This window comes from Corvus kubaryi, unplaced genomic scaffold, assembly GCF_017639235.1.
Source record: "Corvus kubaryi isolate FWS band 111438036 unplaced genomic scaffold, C.kubaryi_AGA036_p1.0 36967, whole genome shotgun sequence".
Taxonomy (NCBI): domain Eukaryota; kingdom Metazoa; phylum Chordata; class Aves; order Passeriformes; family Corvidae; genus Corvus; species Corvus kubaryi.
In genome coordinates, this window is record NW_024580996.1 from 10,761 (window position 1) to 29,688 (window position 18,928).

At 49.5% G+C, this 18,928-nt stretch overlaps 2 protein-coding genes and 2 long non-coding RNA genes across 5 annotated transcripts; 1 reads left to right on the forward strand and 3 right to left on the reverse strand.

Annotated features, from left to right (window-relative positions):
- Nucleotides 1-1,161, reverse strand: LOC121660843 (feather keratin 4-like). Its single transcript, XM_042020382.1, has 2 exons — nucleotides 1,063-1,161; nucleotides 1-671 (listed from the first exon to the last, which is right to left on the reverse strand). Exon 2 carries the CDS (start codon nucleotides 649-651, stop codon nucleotides 220-222), a length of 432 nt encoding a protein of 143 aa, XP_041876316.1. The 5' UTR covers nucleotides 652-671; nucleotides 1,063-1,161; the 3' UTR covers nucleotides 1-219.
- A 2,063-nt stretch (nucleotides 1,162-3,224) lies between these two features.
- On the forward strand, nucleotides 3,225-4,943 carry LOC121660844. Its single transcript, XR_006014788.1, has 2 exons — nucleotides 3,225-3,313; nucleotides 4,403-4,943. It is a non-coding gene; the product is annotated as an uncharacterized LOC121660844 (long non-coding RNA).
- Nucleotides 4,944-5,889: 946 nt separating this feature from the next.
- Nucleotides 5,890-6,777, reverse strand: LOC121660846. Its single transcript, XR_006014790.1, has 2 exons — nucleotides 6,700-6,777; nucleotides 5,890-6,593 (listed from the first exon to the last, which is right to left on the reverse strand). It is a non-coding gene; the product is annotated as an uncharacterized LOC121660846 (long non-coding RNA).
- A 4,678-nt stretch (nucleotides 6,778-11,455) lies between these two features.
- LOC121660840 (keratin-associated protein 10-8-like) lies at nucleotides 11,456-15,128 on the reverse strand. 2 transcript variants are annotated; one of them, XM_042020377.1, is made up of 3 exons: nucleotides 14,987-15,128; nucleotides 14,788-14,873; nucleotides 11,456-12,577 (listed from the first exon to the last, which is right to left on the reverse strand). In XM_042020377.1, the coding sequence occupies exon 3, from the start codon at nucleotides 12,557-12,559 to the stop codon at nucleotides 11,879-11,881; it is 681 nt and encodes a 226-aa protein (XP_041876311.1). In that variant the 5' UTR covers nucleotides 12,560-12,577; nucleotides 14,788-14,873; nucleotides 14,987-15,128; the 3' UTR covers nucleotides 11,456-11,878. The 2 variants fall into 2 exon arrangements, with proteins under 2 accessions (XP_041876311.1, XP_041876312.1); XM_042020378.1 differs by having other exon boundaries at nucleotides 14,998-15,016.
- Nucleotides 15,129-18,928: the final 3,800 nt, after the last annotated feature.

An 18,928-nucleotide genomic window follows, 5' to 3' on the forward strand; every position in this document is an offset into this window, starting at 1 on the left:
TGTGATGCAGAAAGGATTTTATTGGGGCCGACAAATGGGATTTATCCCACAGCAGTAGCGCCAATGGGAATTACAGAGGAATTCGGGTAAATTTACACCGAGGCAGAGCCAATCGATGGGAATTGTGATCCGGGGGATCCGATCCAGAGGGAATCGCGGGCCTGGGGTCGTTCCTCGGGATGAAGGAGCAGCCCCAGCCCCTCTCGAAGCGCTCCCCACTCACAGCTTGCGAATTTGCTCCTTTTTCTGCTGGATTTGCTCATCCAGGGAATCTTTGCCGGGCTTGGCAGGGTGGGAATAGCCGGGGTAGGAATTTCGGGAATAGCAAGGGTAGGAATTTCGGGAATAGGAGGAGGAATTGCTGGAATAGCAGGACGAGGAGGAGGAATTCCAGCCACCAACAGCGACTCCGGGCTCGCAGGAGTTCTGGACACCACCGTAGCCAAAGGAACTTCCCATTCCCGATGGGAATGCGGATCCCACGACGCTCTCCTGGGGGCAGGAGCTGAGGATGGGCCCCGGGAAGGTGATGACCACGGGCGGGGGGTAGACCACGGCCCGCGAGTCCCCGCAGGAGGTGGCGCAGGGCTGGCTCCAGGCGCTGGCCAGGGGCTGGGGACAGGACACCTCGCAGAGCTGCTGGGAGGACATCGCGGGGGCTGGAGGTGACCCTGGGACACACAGAGGGGACAACGTGGGGGACAGAGCAGGGCACCCAGCCTTGGACACTTCCAGACATGGGGCAGCCCCAAATTCGCTGGAAAAGCTGCGCCAGGGCTGACCCAAACTCTGAATTTCTCCCAAAATTTGCAAAAAGTTCATCCTGGGAAAAGGGCAAAGGGGAGCCCTCATCGATCCCATTTATCTAACGCTGAAGTGCCCCGGGTAAAGCTGTTTTAAATTAAATTAATGTCAGGATTAATGCGTTTTACCCTTTTTTATTTCCTGTAGTTCTGTTTCCAAAACTTGAAACATCTCCCACCACTCCTTAGGGATTTTTTTGAGATAAATGAAACAATATTCGAGCTCAAACCCTCCCCGCTCCCCCAAAACCTGACTTATGTGGTCGCACAGCAGGAGATGAGATAAGAATGGCAGATAAATGATTTAAAGTCTCGCTGAAGGAGCTTTTATACAAGTCCTCACTTCACCCCAAGGGAAGGGAAGGATTCCTGTCCTCCTTTGTCCCCATTGTCCCTCAAATACCTTTTTCTTTTTTGCTTCTGTCACTCAATCAAGGTAATTGTGGCCATTGTTTCTCCCAAAACTCCACCTTGAGTGGTTTTAAATCCCGGAGATTTTGGGATGTCAAACAGGGAGGGCGATTCCCATCTTTGGCACAATCCCTGGGACAGAGGGACCTGAAGATTTATTTTGCTATGAGTTTTCATAGCAATTTTTCCAAATTTTATTAAAATCCTACAATTTCACATCTCCCCGTGGATTGGCCTCTCCATCTCCTGTTTATGTTTCTCACAGGGCCCCAAACAAAGGTCCCTGACTCAGAGCCGGGGCAGGAGATGAAAGAGTGAGGCCTTGGTGTGCCGAGGGCTCCTCCCTGGATCTCCTTTTCCACTGAATCAACAGCTGGGGCTGGGATTTCACCTCAGATTTTAATAACCCCCGTGAAGAAACTGGCACGAAAAATTACCCAATTCCTGCGGGGTGTTGGACAAATGAGGGGTTAGGTGCAAGGTGGAGGAGAAACAAGGGTTTGATGTTGTCTCAAGATAAGAAAACACCGAGATGGAGAAGGGAGGATTGGGGAATTAAAATGAAATTGTTTTGGCAGCAGCTGGAGCAGGTGTGAGCACAAAGGAAATGCGATTTCCAGGGAAGAAGTTAAACAGAAATCCAGGGATCATTCCCAGCGTCCGAGGAGGAGGAGAAGGAAGGTTTTGGGATGAGGATGAAGGAAAAAAAAAACAATGATTCAGGAATTTGGAGATGTTTTTGACAGAGATCGTTGCTTCCCTTGGCTTCCCCCATCGTCATCCTGACTCAGGACCCCGCGCCCCGTCCAGACTTCCCCCTGGAAGGTGCTGAGCCCACAGAAAATCCCGCTTTATTAAGCATTAATTTGTCATAATCATGTTTTCCCAGCAGGTAAAAACTGCTCTTCCAGGCCCTCGACTCCCACGCAAGACAGGGAATCACGGGAGGCTCCGCTGATGATTTTTTTGTTCTGGCGGAGATGATTAAAGAGAGGCCCAGAGGATTTACAAAACATCCCATGGCAATGCAGGGAGCCTCTGGGAGGAGATGTCGGGCACGGCTGGGACTTGTCAGCGTGATTAATTGTAATTATAACTCCATCATCTCCTGGAAATGGGGCTGGCGCTCGGATACCGCAGAAACAGAGCTCAGGGAGCATGAAACGAAACCGGACGCATTTGGGTTGGGTGAAAGGGAGGATTCTCCTCCCCAGGAGAGCCCAGGGTGGGATGTCCCCACCCCAAGGGCAACGAGGGCATCAAAAAACCTCTCCCCAAATTCCCGGCCAAGGTCATTTCCCGGCTGGAAATTCATCCCAGCCCGCTGTGCCTCAATCTTTATCTTCCCCCGGGTCTAGACTTGATTTTATTTCTGTTCTCCGTGGTGTAATCACCCTGATGAATTCAGCAGCGAGGCCGGGGCAACGTCTGTGTTTATAATAAAGGAAAGAAAGCATTCCCATCCCACTCGGAAAACCCTCAGGAATGCCGATTCCAGCTCCTGGCGGGGCAGGGACACGGCTCCTGCTGCAGGAGGGAATGGCCACGGACGATCTAAATCAGCTCCCCAGTCACCCGCAGCTGTGCGAGCAATTATTTTGATTTTTAATTAGTTCAAAGTCATCAAGTTCCGGCACAGAAGGACCCCAGAACGGACTCCAGAACTGACCCCGCTCTCCGCTCTGTGCTCCTTACGCCGCGAGAGGAGCTGAATGGGATTTTCCAGCTGTAAATGGATTGAATTCAAACCCCTGTGATGTTTCAGTACAAAAGAGTTGTTAAAAATGTTACATTTGGGGGTTTTCTGCTCTGAAGCTGGGAAAAGTGGAAGAAGGAAGTGAACTCCTGGGATGAGGAAGAAGAAGCGAAGGGTGAATCCCCTTTTGAGATGAAAGCTCACTGCCCTGGCGGTGATACCATCCCAATAAACAAGAATTGCCCAACGTGCCGGGATTCCTCCGCCCCTGGAGTGACAAATCCGGGGAAGTTTGGGAAGGGCCGCGTGCCCCAAGCGTGGCTCAGACCCCGCAGAAGGGTATAAAAGTCCTTGGAAAACGGAACCCTTCACTCTCCTGCGCTCCTTCTTGGTGCTGACCTGAGTAAGTCCGGCTTAGAAGTCGTTTTAATGAGATTGGTAACGCCGTGGGTTGGAAGGGACCTGAAAGTTTGGGTTTTATGCGATTATAGAATGGTTGTTTAATGCGTTCATTTGAGCACTAAACAGATCTTTTTATTTTAAGAATATTCATTTAAAAATGCATATTCTCTAATTTCTTCCATCCTGGCAGGGTTTGGGGTGGTTGGGATTTGGCAGTGATGGATTCAAGGAATCATGGATTGGTTTGGGTTGGAAGGGATCTTAAAGCTCATCCCATTCCAGTGGGCAGGGACGTCCTCCCCTATCCCAGGTGGCTGAGTTTGGAATCAATATTTAATTGCCAGGTTAATTGTTAATTTTCACCTGATCTTAACAAGATGTTGTTGATTTTTAAGAGTTTAGTCTTCATTATTTCTTCATAGGAACTGCAAAAAACACTTTCTGTTTAGCTATAGAGGAGTAAATTTTGGAATATGAATATTGGAGATATGAATGTTGGAAGTATGAATATTGGAAATATGAATGTTGGAAATATGGAATTTGGAAATATGAATAATGAAAATATTAATATTGTAAATATTAAATGTTAATAGGATTATTGGAAATATGACATTTTAAATATGAATTTTGGAAATATGAATATTTGAAATATGGGTATTGAAAAGATCAATAGTGTAAATATTAAGTTTTAATAGGAATAGTGGAAATATGAAAATTTAAATATGAATTTTGGAAATATGGACATTTGAAAATATGAATATTGAATAGATCAATATTGTAAATACTAATTTTTAGATAGGAATATTGGCAAGATGAAAATTTAAATATGAATTTTGGAAATATTAATATTGGAAATATGAATATTGAAAAGAAGTATTAGAAATAGGAATTTTTGAAATATGAAAATATGAATAGTGGAAATATGATTTTAAAAATATGGATATTGGAGATACGAATTTTGGAAATACGACTTTTTGAAATACGAATATTGGAAATACGAATGTTGAAAATACGGATTTTTGAATAAATGAGGGCTCCCCTCTGCCCTCCCCTGCTCTGTCCCCCACGTTGTCCCCTCTGTGTGTCCCAGGGTCACCTCCAGCCCCCGCGATGTCCTCCCAGCAGCTCTGCGAGGTGTCCTGTCCCCAGCCCCTGGCCAGCGCCTGGAGCCAGCCCTGCGCCACCTCCTGCGGGGACTCGCGGGCCGTGGTCTACCCTCCGCCCGTGGTCATCACCTTCCCGGGGCCCATCCTCAGCTCCTGCCCCCAGGAGAGCGTCGTGGGATCCGCATTCCCATCGGGAATGGGAAGTTCCTTTGGCTCCTGCGAGCCTGGAGCCTCTTTTGGTGGCCAGAATTCCTCCTCCTGCTATTCTCGCTATTCCTACCCCTGCTATTCCCGGTACTCCCGGTATTACTGTGGGAGCTGCTGAGCCCTGAGGGGATTCCCTGGGAATGCAGACCCAGGGAAACCCAGACCCAGGAAAATCCAGATCCACGAGGGAGCAGAGGCTGTGAGAGGAGCAGGATCCCGGTGGGCAGCAGCAGATCCTGGGAATGTGGATCCTGGAGCAGGCGCTGCTCCCATGAAATCCTGGTCCTGTTTCAATTAAAGATGATGTTGCACTGCAAAGATTTTTTTTTTGTTTGTTTTCCTGGTTTCCTTTTCTCCTGAAATTTCTGGACATTCCGGGCCAAGGATGCTCAGATGGGGCCTGATTTGAGCCCCAGGCTCGTGGGGGTGTAAAACCAAATCAAAGAAAAAGTTACGGGGGGTGCTGGGGCGTTGTCCCTTCATCCACAGCATGGGGATTTTCCTAAAATTTTCTGGAAGGATTCCAGGTGAAAAGGGTGGGAGAAGGAGGCTCAGGGGGGAATTTCGGGCTCTTCCAGGGGGGGATTTGGGATCTGATCGCAGGGAACAGGAACAGGACAAGAGGGAACGGCCTCGAGCTGTGCCAGGGGAGGCTCAGGGTGGATATTTCCAGGGAAAATCCCTCCTGGAAAGGGCAGCCAGGCCTTGGGAGGGGCTGCCCAGGGAGGGTTGGAGTGGCCATCCCTGGAGGTGTCCGAGGGATCCCTGGAGGTGACACTCGGGGCTCTGGGCTGGGTGAAATGATGTTGGTCCATCAAAGTTTGGGGTTCTTTTCCATTCTAAAGGATTCTGGAATTAAATAACTGCACTGAACTGTGGGATCAGGGATTCTCTCCATCCCGTCAGCATCTCAGGAAGAGGGAGGAGCTGACCTCAGTGTCTTAACGACACTTTAAAAGTGTTCTTTTCTCCCTCGAGGCTCCTGCTCATTCCAAAGGAATGGATTTCCAGTCTATCCCGGAAAACTCTTGGCTCCAGCCTCTGCACGGGCAGGGTGTGTGTACACAGCTCGATTTTCTCCGGATATCGAGAGGATTTTATTGTTTCTGATACTGAAGGGCCAAAATTCCCCCTTTACGAAGTTACCCAGAACTTGTGGCTGGAAGGAAACCGCCATCAGTGATTCAGGGAATTAAATTGAGTATCTGGGAGAGAAATGAGGGAGCTCAGGAGGATGAGAGGTGGAATAAACCCCAGGCCAGGGTGGTGCAATAAATGGTTTTTAATTTGCACGAGAAGCAGAGCCAAGACTCACAACAACAGAGAATTAACACAGACACCTCAGGACCTTTAATACCCCAAATCCCTACAAGAATTCCTGCTTTCCTTAGCGCCGCCCCACAATTCAAGCCCCACGTCCCTGGAACTGAATCCCCGGGAAGTTTTCACCAGGAGCCACAACTCCCTCGGCTGCAGGAGCTGTACTGGCGGTGCAGGAAAGGGCCGCAATTCCCCCTTCCCAGCGAGGAACACCCGCAATTGGAGGACCGGCTGGAATTCCAGGCACCCCCGTAGGCATTGGAGGAGCCTCCGAAGAGGATGGAGCCCCTCAAGCCGACAGCACTCCCATAACCCCGGTACCCCAAAGAACCCCCGGAGCCCACGGAGCGGCCGAGGGCGAGGGGGCTGCAGCTTCCCACGCCGCTTTCCTGGGGGCAGGAGCTGAGGACCGGCCCCGGGAAGGTCAGGACGACGGGCGGGGGGTAAATGACGGCCTTGGAGTCACGCAGAGCTCGCTGCAGGCGTTGGTCAGGGGCTGGCACAGGTCCCCGCAGTGAGACACGGCTCTGCAAAGCCCGCGAGAGGGTTTAGGTCAGGTCCGAGCCTAAAACACAGCGGGGAAATCAGGACGCCCATCACCTTCAAATTGGGGCGCAGCTCACGGCGAAGAGTTGCAAAATAACCATCCTAAAATTCAAAGTGAGGCTGTTTAAGCGCCGGAGAGAGTTTAAACCCGCCCTGTGCTCAGTGCAAAGTGTTTAAAAGCCTTGGAGGGCCCTAAATCTCAGTTTACCCCCCCAGATTCAGCATTTTCAAAGCTCTCAGTGGAGCGTTTGTAGCAGCAAAGAGCTCGACAGCAAAGCTTCACACTAAAAGAAGAGAGAAAAACAGAGTTTTACACTGGAAAGATAACAGCAAAGCTTCACACTAAAACAAGAGATAAAACCAGAGTTTTACACTGAAATAAAAGATAATAGCAAAGCTTTACACTAAAATGAGATAAAAACAGAGTTTTACACTGAAATAAAAGATAATAGCAAAGCTTTACACTAAAATGAGATAAAAACAGAGTTTTACATTAAAATAAAAGCTCTAAGTGTTCAAAGAATGAGCCCGGGCTCCCCTGATTCCAGCGGAGAGGGAAAGTTGGGAGAAGCGGATGAACAGCCCTGAGCTGCGAGCGCTTTTATCCCGTTCCTGCAGCGCCCCGAGGCTTCGGGCCCGATTTGTCGCTGATTTTTATCTCATTTAGCTGCAAATCGGGGGTTGTCGGCTCGTTCTGGAGCCCTCTAATTACCCCTGTCCGCGGTGGGTGTTAATTGCGAGCCCCGCGGAGCGATATCCATCTGCCAAGGGATGCGGGATGCTCCGGGATCGCTGTGGCAGGGATCAGGGAATTATTTAGGTTGGAAAAGACCTGGAGATCATCGGGTCCACCCTGTGGTCACAGAGCAGGAGCGACACGTTCCAGAGGTTTAGGTCAGCAATTAGGGATAAATCCTTCCCGTGGGAGGGAGGGGAGGCCCTGGCTCAGGTTATTCCATGGATTCCCCATCCCTGGAAGCGTCCAAGGCCAGGTTGGAGCCACCTGGGACAGCGGGAAAATGTCCCTACCCGGGAACTGCATCTCTTTAAGGTCCTTCCAACCCAAACCGTTCCATAATTCCATGAAAACCACGGAAAACTCCCATTTCCCAGGCACGAACTCAGGGATGGGGCAGGAGGAAGCAGAATTTGGGCACCTTCCTCTCCCCTGCCTGATTTCCACCCCGGATTTTCTGGCAGGGATCCAATCCCGTGGGATGGTTCTGAGGAAGGCGACACTTCCCGGGGTCGTTCCTATTTTATTTTATTTTATTTTATTTTATTTTATTTTATTTTATTATTCTTTTCCCCCATGGATTTAAGGACTTCAAAGCGCCTCGGTGCTATTAAAGCCCTCTGCTGTCATCAAATTAATGACGGGTTGCTGCACGTTCAGGACTTGATAATGAGTAATAGTTTCACTTTAAAACCTGATCTCTTTTTCCTCTGAAGGACACCCCGCAGAGCTCTGCAGGTCAAGGTTATTTTCTTTGACATAAAACCCATTCTTTTTCCTCAAATCTTACGAACTTCTGGTCTTTGTAGGGTGAAAATTTGTTTTATCAATGGAAGAGATGCATAAGGGGATTAACCCAGTTTAAAATCGGAGTTTATGCTGTTAAAAAAGTTTAAAACCCAGCCCGGCAGCTGAATTAATCTTTTCGAATTAAAAACATAGAGCATAAATTATATAAACCCTCCTTCTCCAGGGATAATTTTGTTATTATCCCTGGTGCAAAGAAATTTATAATTCACCAAAGAAATTGAGAGCCCACGGATTTATTTATCCTCAAACCACAGGATTTGGATTCCTTCAACACCGGCGCATTTAAGCCGAAGTTTTCCCAAATCTAACGAGGAATTTTACACAATTTTGGGGATAGAAATGTTTTGTCTCTGCAAATGCCTGACGTATTTCAGGGCCGCTCACTTCTAAAAGATGCTGAGGTGAAATTCCATTATCCTGTCCCTCCATCCCTTTGAAATTGCCTCTTCCCTTGTTGGTTTTTGTTTTGGTTTGGTTTTGGTTTTTTTTTTTTGTTTGTTTTTTGGTTTTGTGTTTTTTTTGTTTTTTGTTTTTGTTTTTGTTTTTGGTTTTTGTTTTTTTTTTTTGTCGGCTCCTTCAGGTCCTGGAAGCCACAATTAGGTCACCCCAAAGTTTCTCCTCCCCAGCCTGGGCAATCCCGATCTCCAATCCCAATCTCCAGCCTTTCCTCGCTCCATCCCCGTGTCCCTCTCACACCCAAACCCCTCAGAGCCTCCGTCCGAGGCACCTGCGGGGTTCTTATCACCTTTATCCTTATCTCGAGGGGACGCTGCCTTCAGCCAGCCTCGGAGATAAGAGATAAGATAATGATGGAGGTGCCAGGGGTGTGTTGATATCCCAAATTCCTGGGCTCGTCCCTGATCCCTGAGGAATTCGAGGAGAAGTGACCCGACCGCACCAAGATCTTTGTTAGGATTTGGGGGTGACTCAGTGACCCCAAACCCGCCCAGCTGGTTCAAAATCGCCCGCGGAGAAAGGGGGACACCCCCCAAAAATGCCTCCGAGCAGCCCGAGAATGGAGATCCCAAAATCCTCCCCTTTTTTTGTGGATTACAGAGGGAACCCAACCGGCTGCCCTGAGTTCGGGGTCTGAGGAAAATCTCAGCTTTGTTTTCTCTCATTTTTCACTAAAACTCGTGCTTGAGGAGGGGAAGTCGAGTTCTTGAAGTTTGGAATGTGCGGGGAGGATAAATCAGGGAAAATATTGGGCAGGAATGAAAGAATTCCGGGCCGCTCTGAGGAACCAGCAGCAGATTTGGGATTAGCATTTAAGGGCTCATTATCTCCTTACTGAGCCCGTAAATCCCGATAATTGTTGAATGCTCCCGTTCCGTGGGACACCCTAAAGGAACAAATCCTGCACAATCCAGCAGGAATTGCCTTCCCCGAGGGCTTTTCCTTCTCAGCACAAACCAGCAGCCTACGAAAAGAGGAGAGGGATTTATGGAAATTGTATAAACCCGGTTGTGGAGGCCCAAATGGATCCAAAAATCCCAGACTTTCCGAACGTTTAATTTTTATAAACTCTCCTGACACATTATTACTTCTGAGTGTCCCTCCCTCAAAATCCAAATTAATTCCCCTCCCAATGATCTCTTCTTCCTTCCTTGTCTCCTTTTTCTTTCCTGCTGCCAGACCAAATGTAATTATTTGTTATTTATTTGGGTTATTTAATCGATCTCAGGGCAGCCAAACATCAAAACCTCCCTTTGGGGTTGAGGAAATCCTATAATTTATGCCAGACGTGGAGGGAGATACCAAGAGCTGGATCCCGTCCAAGCTCCTCCATGGAATCAGCACGATTCCCGGAGGGCAGCAATTATCTCCTCTATAAAAAGGGATTTAATAACCCCCCCGTGCTTTCCCTAAAATCTCAGCAGCGATGCCAAAAAAATAAACCACTGGTAAAGTGTTGGGAGCGGCCTCGGGTCGTAAACAGGGATTTAGGGACATTCCCGGCAGTGGGAAGAGGAATTTCTGACTTTTTCCAAGTGTCTCTCCAGTGGTTTTGGTGGTTTATCCACAGCTGGGTTATCCTCAGGTTTTCCTGTTTTACGTCTCTCCTCAAATATCCCATTTTTTTGGCCACTAAATGTTACAGTTTTTCAAGGATGTCCACAAAGAAGTTGGAGGTTTCCTTTCTCCAAGGAATTTGGTGGGGAATTGCTGGAAATGGAATTTTCCTAGCCTGGTAACTTGGGGTTGGTTCTCAAGAAAATGTTATTTATTTTTATTTATTTTAATTTTTTTCAATGTTAAAAAATCCAAATTTGTTTCAAAATGTGAAGGGAGTGAACTTCTGGAATGACCGGGCTGGGCGATTCCAGTGGATTTTGGGAGCCCCTCTTTAAAACTTGACCTTACTGAAAACATTCCCAAATATTGATTATTGGCACCATAAAATAAAAGAAGAGCAACTTTAGGGTGAAAACCACCAATTTACTTAAAAAAAAAAAATATATATATATATTTGGAGAAGATAAAGAAATAAAAATGTGTGAAATGATTAAAATTATGACCTTTTTTTTTTCCCCCCGCAAATCACTTATTCCAGTCTTAGGGAACATAACCCAAATAAGAGCTAATTAATATTAAATTAACATTCCAGGTCCAGGCGTGTTTGGGAAGCGTCCTGGCTCCCTTTGTTCTGCCTTGGGATATTTTGGGTTGCGGGTAATTGAGGTAATGACCCGGAATTCCAAAGCCACTCCAACGTGGCCATTAGGGAAGAATGAACCGAACATAATTTTTAGGATAAAAACAGCACCTGGAATTGCTTGGAATGGGACGAGCAGGACACGCCTGACATCCCAAACTGCCTGGAGGGATCCACTGCTGGCACCGGCTCTTGGAATCTGGGCCTTTGACCGGGAGCAAGGAAGCTCCAGGTCCCTCCCTGTCACCACAGAGAGGTGGAGAAGAGTCCTTGGAAAAGCAGCTCAGGAAAGTTTGGATGCAGAAATGTGGAGAAAAGCTTGGATTTGGCTCAATTCCCTTTGTTTAGAGGGAAGAAAATCCCCAAACAGGGCTGGTTATGAGCAGGACATTAAAAATTCCCATTTTGCTGCAATCTGAAGGTTTTATCCTGGAAATTGCAGAGCCAGGTTTTTTAGGAATAAAATCTTTTAGCCTGGAAAATGCAGAGCCAGGAATTTTTAGGAATAAAATCTTTTATCCCAGAAAATGCAGAGCCAGGAAACTTTAGGAGTTTTGCTCACAGGTTCCTGGGTCACGTGACTGAGAGCCCATTTCGGCACAGGGACCTCTGGAGCAGAACCAAACCCTAAATTTTACCTTTCATCGCGTTTGGAGCAGTCTGGGAAGAGCCTCGAGGTCGCCTGTGCCTCTATCCAAGGCTGAGTTTCCCCAAGAGAGCCCAAGGAGCAGAGGAAAAAGGGAATTCAGAAGGCCAACGGGGTTTGATGCAGAAGCATTTTAATTGGAATGCAAAGTGGAGTCAACATTGGCAGAGAGAATAATGCAAAGAGGAGCCAACTCCTAGAAAAGCCCGAACCAATCACCCGCTCCAGCCTGCCCCCTTCCAGCCCGACATCCCTCCCCTTGCACTTGCCGAGACCTTCCAATCGCTACCATTCCCAAAATCCCTCGGTTTCGATCCACGCTCGGTGTCGAACTGGGCAGAGAAAGTCCAAAGCACAGACAGAAGATGCAAAGCCCCAAGAAGAAAGAAAAGCCTGAACTAAACTAAAGCTCTATCCTAGACTTAAATGCAAGGTCCTGGTTTCCAGCGGCGCTTCCCTCTCCGGCAGCCTTCGGATCACATTCCGTATTCCTTCGCTTCTTCCCTTGTTCCTTTCCAGGGTTATTTCCTCAAAAGCGCTCAGATCTTCTTGCAGAGGCCCCTCTGGCACGGGTGCTTCCAGCGGGTGGAGAAGGTGTAGGAGCGCTCAGGGACGCACTTGGTGGCACACGGGGTGGCACAGGGCGGGGCGCAGGTGGGGACGCACTTGGTCACGCACTTGGTGGCACAGGGGGTGGCACAGGGCGCGGGGCACGGCGGGGCGCACTTGGTGGCACAGGGTGGGGGACAGGGCGGGGCACAGGGTGGGGCACAGGGCGGGGCACAGGGTGGGGGACAGGGCGGGGCACAGGGCGGGGCACAGGGCGGGGCACATTTGGTGGCGCACGGGACAGCGCACGGAGCGGCACAGGGAGTGACGCAGGGCGGGGCACACGGGGTGACACATGGGGGGTCACACTTGGCCACGAACTGCGGCACACAGCAGGACTCCAGGCACTCCAGGCCCTTCTGCCCCGTCCCGATGGGCACGCCCGCCTCCAGCGCCCCGGCCAGCTCGGCCGACTCCGTGGAGCCCACCACGGTTTCCTGCGGGTACGTGGTGAGGATGGGCCCCGGGAAGGTGACGACCACGGGGGGCGGGAAGATGATGACCCGGGAGTCGGGACAGGCCACCACGCAGGGCTCGGTGCAGGCGGCGGCGCGCGGCTCAGGGCCGGACAGCGAGCAGGGCTCGGCGCACACGGTTTTCTCACAGGACATCTTGCGGCTGGGCTGGACCTGCAAGGAGGGGACAAATGTCAATCCCAAGGAGCCGGCGGGATGAGATCAACCCCTGGAAAGGCACAAGGTGGCGGATGGGTCAATAACCACCCTGCTCTGCTTTGCTTGGCTCTTCTCGGTGACCTTCCAGAGCCCTGGGAACCAAACCACCTCTGTGGGAACACCAAACCACCTCTGTGGGGACACCAAACCACACCTTGGGGGACACCAAACCACCTTTGTGGGGGGACACCAAACCACCTCTTTGGGGGACACCAAACCACCTCTGTGGGGGACACCAAACCACCTTTGTGGGGACACCAAACCACCTCTGTCGTGGGACACCAAACCACCTCTGTGGGGGACACCAAACCACCTCCTTGGGGACACCAAACCACCTCTGTGGCGAACACCAAACCACCTCTCTGGGGGAACACCAAACCACCTCTGTGGGGAACACCAAACCACCTCTGTGGGGGAACACCAAACCACCTCTCTGGGGACACCAAACCACCTCTGTGGGGACATCAAACCACCTCATTGGGGACACCAAACCACCTCTTTGGGGGAACACCAAACCACCTCTGTGGGGGACACCAAACCACCTCTCTGGGGGGACACCAAACCACCTCTTTGAGGGACACCAAACCACCTCTCTGGGGACACCAAACCACCTCTGTGGGGACACCAAACCACCTCTGTAGGGGACACCAAAACACCTCTTTGGGGACACCAAACCACACCTTTGGGGCTGTTGTTTAATTAACATCTGTTTTCTCCTGTAATTTGGGCTCCAGAAGTGGAGCTCAGTAAAATGAGGGTAACGCATAAATCGTTGTAGGAATGGACAACGTGAGAGGTTTTACTGGACCAAATCTGGACAAAGTCTGGGCTAAGGAGACAAAAACCCCAAGGAATATCATCCCTGTGATGGAATTGCTCCATAAGGATATCAATAATTATGGATTTAGAGCAGTCAGTTCCTAACAGGTGCCTTTAACTCAGATATTTAGCACAAAACTCACTTGGAAAATTCAATAAAAACCTTTTGCAAGATCGTGAGGAAAAAGTCGAAGCACAACAAAACTTGAGAGCAGCTCTCCCAAATTTAAATTCCAGAGGGATTAAAACCGTTCTCAAACCTGGGCTGAATTCTCCACCTTCTTTCTGGTTTTGAAATAAATAGAAGGGTGGGGATTTGGAAAACTGCACAAAAGTCCATTTCAAGTTGTCATTTCAACCTCATCCAAATTCCACCTCAAAGCACCGGCTGAAGGAGCCGCTTAATCTGTTGTTGCAGATTAAATGGAATGTGAATTCTGGGTTCAGCCCAGGTGATTATTTCTTTTTTAGCTGCATATTGGAGGAGCCTGGGTGGGGCTGAGTTTGAGTCAAGCCATTTTTGTTTTCTTTCCTCATTCTAAACACCATGCCCAAATATCCATTATTCACCCAAACTTTAAACCCCAGTCCAGACGCTCTCCTGAGCTTCCCACCCTTTAAATCTGCTACAACTCTGAATTCCCTGTCCTTGACTTGACCCTAATCAGAGACCAAACCAGAGGAAAGGAATCATTTAAAACCAGACCTAAACACAGAGCACACAACATCCCGAGTGGATTCGAATAGTCTGGCTTTGCATAAAACCAAAGCTTTGCATAAACAGAACGAAAGCACCCAAAGCAACTTCCCAAGCTGACATTTTTTGGGTTGTTCCCACATCTCCTGCACTGGAAAACCAGGAATTCTGCAGGGCCACATCCACAGGGATGTTGTGCCCTCATTCACAGGTGACTGTAGCTCTGCCCATCTCAATATTCATAAAACCTGTGTTGAAATTTCCACACCACCTCTACCCAAAATCAGATAAAAATTGGAAGCCACAAGGTCAGAACCACCCCCCCCCCCCCCCCCCAGGTGGAAGCTGCTGGCTGAGGTATTTTAAGGTTACCTAAAGGTTGTACCCATTAAATTTCCGTAAAACAACAGAATTAACTGGTTTTAATATTATCTAGATTGCAAATACATTTTTAAACCTCGATCCTGCAGCACTTCTGGATGAATAATCAACATTATTTTGATTATTCGGTGAAAATAAACAGAATTGCTTTCCAGAATGGCAGAATACGAATCCAAAATTCAGCCCTGAGTTAAACGCAAGCGTTGTTAAAATGAGACTCTTTTTATTTTATTATTGTAGGAAGAAGTTATATCAGAATCCAACTTACTCAGTTCACCGAGGAGAAGCCAACAGGACCCGCTGGAAGCTCCCTGAGTCAGGAATGGTTTTTATATCCCCGGCTGGACCACCAGGCTGATGCAAGAAAATAACGTCATATTTGGGCATTAGGCCCCATTACTCCCCAAACCAAATTTGAGGGGTAATTACAGTAATTGCTTTGTCTTGCTCATGTTTGTGTTGATTACCCTTTTCTCACCAGCACGTGACCGCCGTTGTTTGGCCTTGGATTCTTCTCATTTCAGAGTTTTGAGGCTCAAATTTACTCCTGCAGCTCTAAACCTGGACCGAGCTTGGCTTTGTGGGAGCTCGTGAGTTTTGCAAGGCTCGTCCTTGCAGCTCCTTAATGCCAGGATTTGTTTTCCTGGCCTCCAAGAATGCAGCAGAGCCTAACCCAGAATTAGCCATGAGTGTTCCTGGCTGTTTCCAAGCTTGTTGGGACGTGTTTATGGGAACTGCTGGACTGGAGTGGCCAAGTCGGCTCCCAGAGCCACTCCCGGCAGAGCCCGTGGGGCCCTGGCTCCTCATTTGGCATCCGAGTCCAGGATCCAACTCATCCCAAGTTTATGGCCATGGATGAAACCTTGAGGAGTTCCATCTCAGCGTGAGGGAGAACTTCTTCCCGTGGAACTGCTGCCCAGGGAGGAGAGAATTCGGATTCTCCCTCTCTGGAGTCATCCCAAGCCCACATGGATGTGTCCCTGTGTCACCTGCCCTGGGAGATCTCCAGAGGTCACTTCCAACCCCAACAATCCTGGGATTTGGGGACATAAAACAGCGCCAGGAGTTGGTGTGGCCGGTGGAGCCCCAGTTCAGCACAAAACTCCTCCTCTGCCGCACAATTTGTGCCCGGGAAGAAACAGGAAAGGAGGAAAGTCCCTTTTGGGAAAAGTGGGATGGTCAGAGGGATCCTGGTATGGAATAAATCACTCTGTCCACAGTTCTTTTCCTGGTGGTTTTGGTCACCAGAAAAATGTTGGAGTGTGGAGGAGTGTGGGAAACTTGGGGTGAGGGAGAAGCCACCGACGACAATCATTCCCTGTCTAACACAGGGAAAACCAGGAAAAAGCTTTATTCAAGGTTGCTGGGGACAGCTTTGGATCCAGAGGACAAAGAGTTACAGCCCCAGTTTGTGCTGGGGTGAAGCAGAAATTCATGGCATGCTTGAAGCTCAGCCCCTGAGGTGAGAGAAGCCCAATCCCATTTAAATCCCCAAATGTGCCCTGATTTGGGAAGGTGAGTGTTTGGCCAAGTGGATTGAAATGGTATCATTAGGAAAACAAACACAGGGCAGGCTTTTAATCCCAAAGAACCAGAGGGATCCAAATTCCCGAGGTGTTTCTCGCTGTCTGAGTCAGGGAAATCACGTGGGTGGCCCTGACACATTTATTTGGAAGGGACGCTATGATTCAATCCTGATTTAATATCTGTGGCCTGTCATTAACTTCAGAGAGCCATGGTGCTTTGCATGGATAAAACATGAGTGGGTGTTTGCAAAACCATCCCCAAGCATTTCCTCACAACATTCCCAATAAGTTCCTTGGCCCAGGAGAGCCTCCAGAATCGCTTCTTGCAGGAGGGAATGGAGAGTGCAGAGGTCGAGACAAAAATAAGCAAAAAAAAAAGTTGTGTATGAGCAGAAAGGAGGGAAATGAGCCCAGGAAATGTTGGGGGTGCTCAAAACACCTGGTGTGGGGTGGCAGGTCCTGAGATTGTGGTGCCAGCCTGATCCAGGGCTCCTCACCAGAGTTTGACACAAAGTTCTGGAGCTGGGAAGGTGGAATGGGCCCCTGAGAGGGGATTTTAAAGGAATCAGAGAAATGGGATGGTTTGGGTGGGAAGGGACCTTAAAAACCACCTCATCTGCCCCCCTGACATGGGCAGGGACGCCTTCCACCATCCCAGGTGGCTCCAAGCCCTGTCCAACCTGGCCTTGGACACTTCCAGGGATGGGGAATCCATGGAATAACCCCTGACAGGGCCTCCCCACCCTCACAGGGAATTGCTTCCAAATATCCCATCTAAACCTCCTCCCTGTCAGTTTGAACCCGTTCCCCCTTGTCCTGGCACTCCATCCTTTGGGGAAAGTCTCTCCCCATGTTCCTTGTAGCCTCTTCAGGTCCTGCAAGGCCACAGTTGGGTCACCCCTGGTCTCTTCCCCAGGCTGAGCAATCCCAGCTCTCCCAGCCTTTCCTCCCAGCAGAGCTGCTCCATCCCTCGGATTCCATCCTGGAGCCTCCTCTGGACTCTCTCCAGCAGCTCCATGTCCTCCCGGTGCCGGGATCCAGGCTCAGGATCTGTAGGTCCTGTCAGGGGCTGCTTTTACTGGACCAGCCCAACCCAGCAACTTCCGGGAGCTCTGGAAAAGCGTGGAGCCACTGGAATTCCTTTCCCACTCCTTTCAGCAGTGCTGGCCCTGCCAGGAGGATTCCTCCTCCTCTCTCCTTAAGAGCAGCAGCCTCCTGCAGCTTTTATCCCATTTTTGGCTGTCTCAGGGGAATTCCAGCTCCAGCTCCTCATCCCTTGTGAGGTTCCAGCCTCAGGAATTCCTCACAAAGCCCCCTGGCAGGAGCAGGGCACCAGGAAGAGCCGCTCTGCCTTTCCTGGCACAAATTCCCTTCCCCAGAGCAGCTCCAGAGGGAGCTTTTGGACCGGCCCAACTTCCACACCCAGAAATGAATTCATTCTCCTGCATATTTTTATTTATTTACATGGATAATATCAGGGATGAGGAAGTGGTTGTACAATCCCACTTGGAAAAGGGTTCCAGACTCCAAACTGGTGAAGTAACAAAACGTGTTGCGACCAGGAAATATAGATCAGTCTGAATTGTTTGAGAAGTTTGGGAAGGGTCTGGAGAACTCCTGAGGGAGCTGGGGGGGCTCATCCCAGAGAAAAGGGGGATCCAGCGGGAATTTGGGGCTCTTCCAGGGGGGATTTGGGATCTGCTCACAGGGAACGGGGCCAGCACAAGAGGGAACGGCCTCGAGCTGTGCCAGGGGAGGCTCAGGGTGGATATTTGGGGAAATCCCTCCTGGAAAGGGCGGCCAGGCCTTGGGAGGGGCTGCCCAGGGAGGGTTGGAGTGGCCATCCCTGGAGGTGTCCGAGGGATCCCTGGACGTGTCCGAGGGATCCCTGGACTTTGGGCGGGGTGGGTGGGGATCAGGCACAGCTTGGATTTGGTGGCCTTGGAATTCTTTTCCACCCTTATTAATCCTGGGATTCTTCAAAACCGTCACTGAGCAATGCCACGGTCTTAACAAACATTGTTTGGGAATTCATCTCTATTATTTTTATCTCTCTATTTTTGTTGGTTTTTTTTTTTCTCTGATTCACATTCAGGTCTCACGCAGACACATCCAGAGGCAGCAGAGTCGTCCAACCAGATCCAGCAGGATGGGGCACGTTTCCCTGGGAAAGTCTCTTCCTCACAAGAGGCTCGGGGAGCATTGAGCCGAGACAGAGCTGAAGGGCCTGTGTGCTCACAATCCCAAATATTCCATGATTCTTTAGGAAAAAACCTCAAAACAGAGGCCTCCAGGTGAAAAATTCTTCTGCTTCATCTCAAACTGGGATTTCGTGTTCCTGTTTCCAAGAGGAGTCTGTCTAAAACCAGCTCCTATTTCTAGGAATGCTCAGCTCATTTATTCTTTTTTTTTTTTTTTTCTGATTCCAACAGGAAATATTGAAGGATGTGGTGGAAAATCTGTTGTCCCCCCACTCAAACCCAGTGCTGAGTGTGATAAAGGGGTCTGGTTCTCATCCAGGAGCCTCCCATCCTCCCAAATTCCCACATTAGGCAAAAAGATGAGTTAGAAAAAGGAGTCACAAGGAAAACAAAACCAACAATGGGAATTTGAATGCAACAGAACTTTAATGGCAGGGAAGTGTTTGGGGCAGAGTCCCACGGAGGGAGCACAAAGGACGATTCCCAGGACTTCGGGAAGCGATGCAGATCCACAAAGGCCGGAAAAGGCGATTCCTTGGATGCCCCTGGCTTGCAGCTTCCCCAGGAGCTGAGACTAGCCCGGGGCTGCTGCTGGGGCAGCCGGGGCCACCTCAGAAATAAAAGGTGCAGTTTCCTCCTCCAAACCTCCCGGAGCTGGAGCTGCCCCCTCCATAGGAACCCC

Excerpts from the sequence above, each read along its gene's own strand:
- LOC121660843 (XM_042020382.1), bottom strand. The coding sequence starts at position 651 with ATGTCCTCCCAGCAGCTCTGCGAGGTGTCCTGTCCCCAGCCCCTGGCC.
- LOC121660840 (XM_042020377.1), bottom strand. The coding sequence starts at position 12,559 with ATGTCCTGTGAGAAAACCGTGTGCGCCGAGCCCTGCTCGCTGTCCGGC.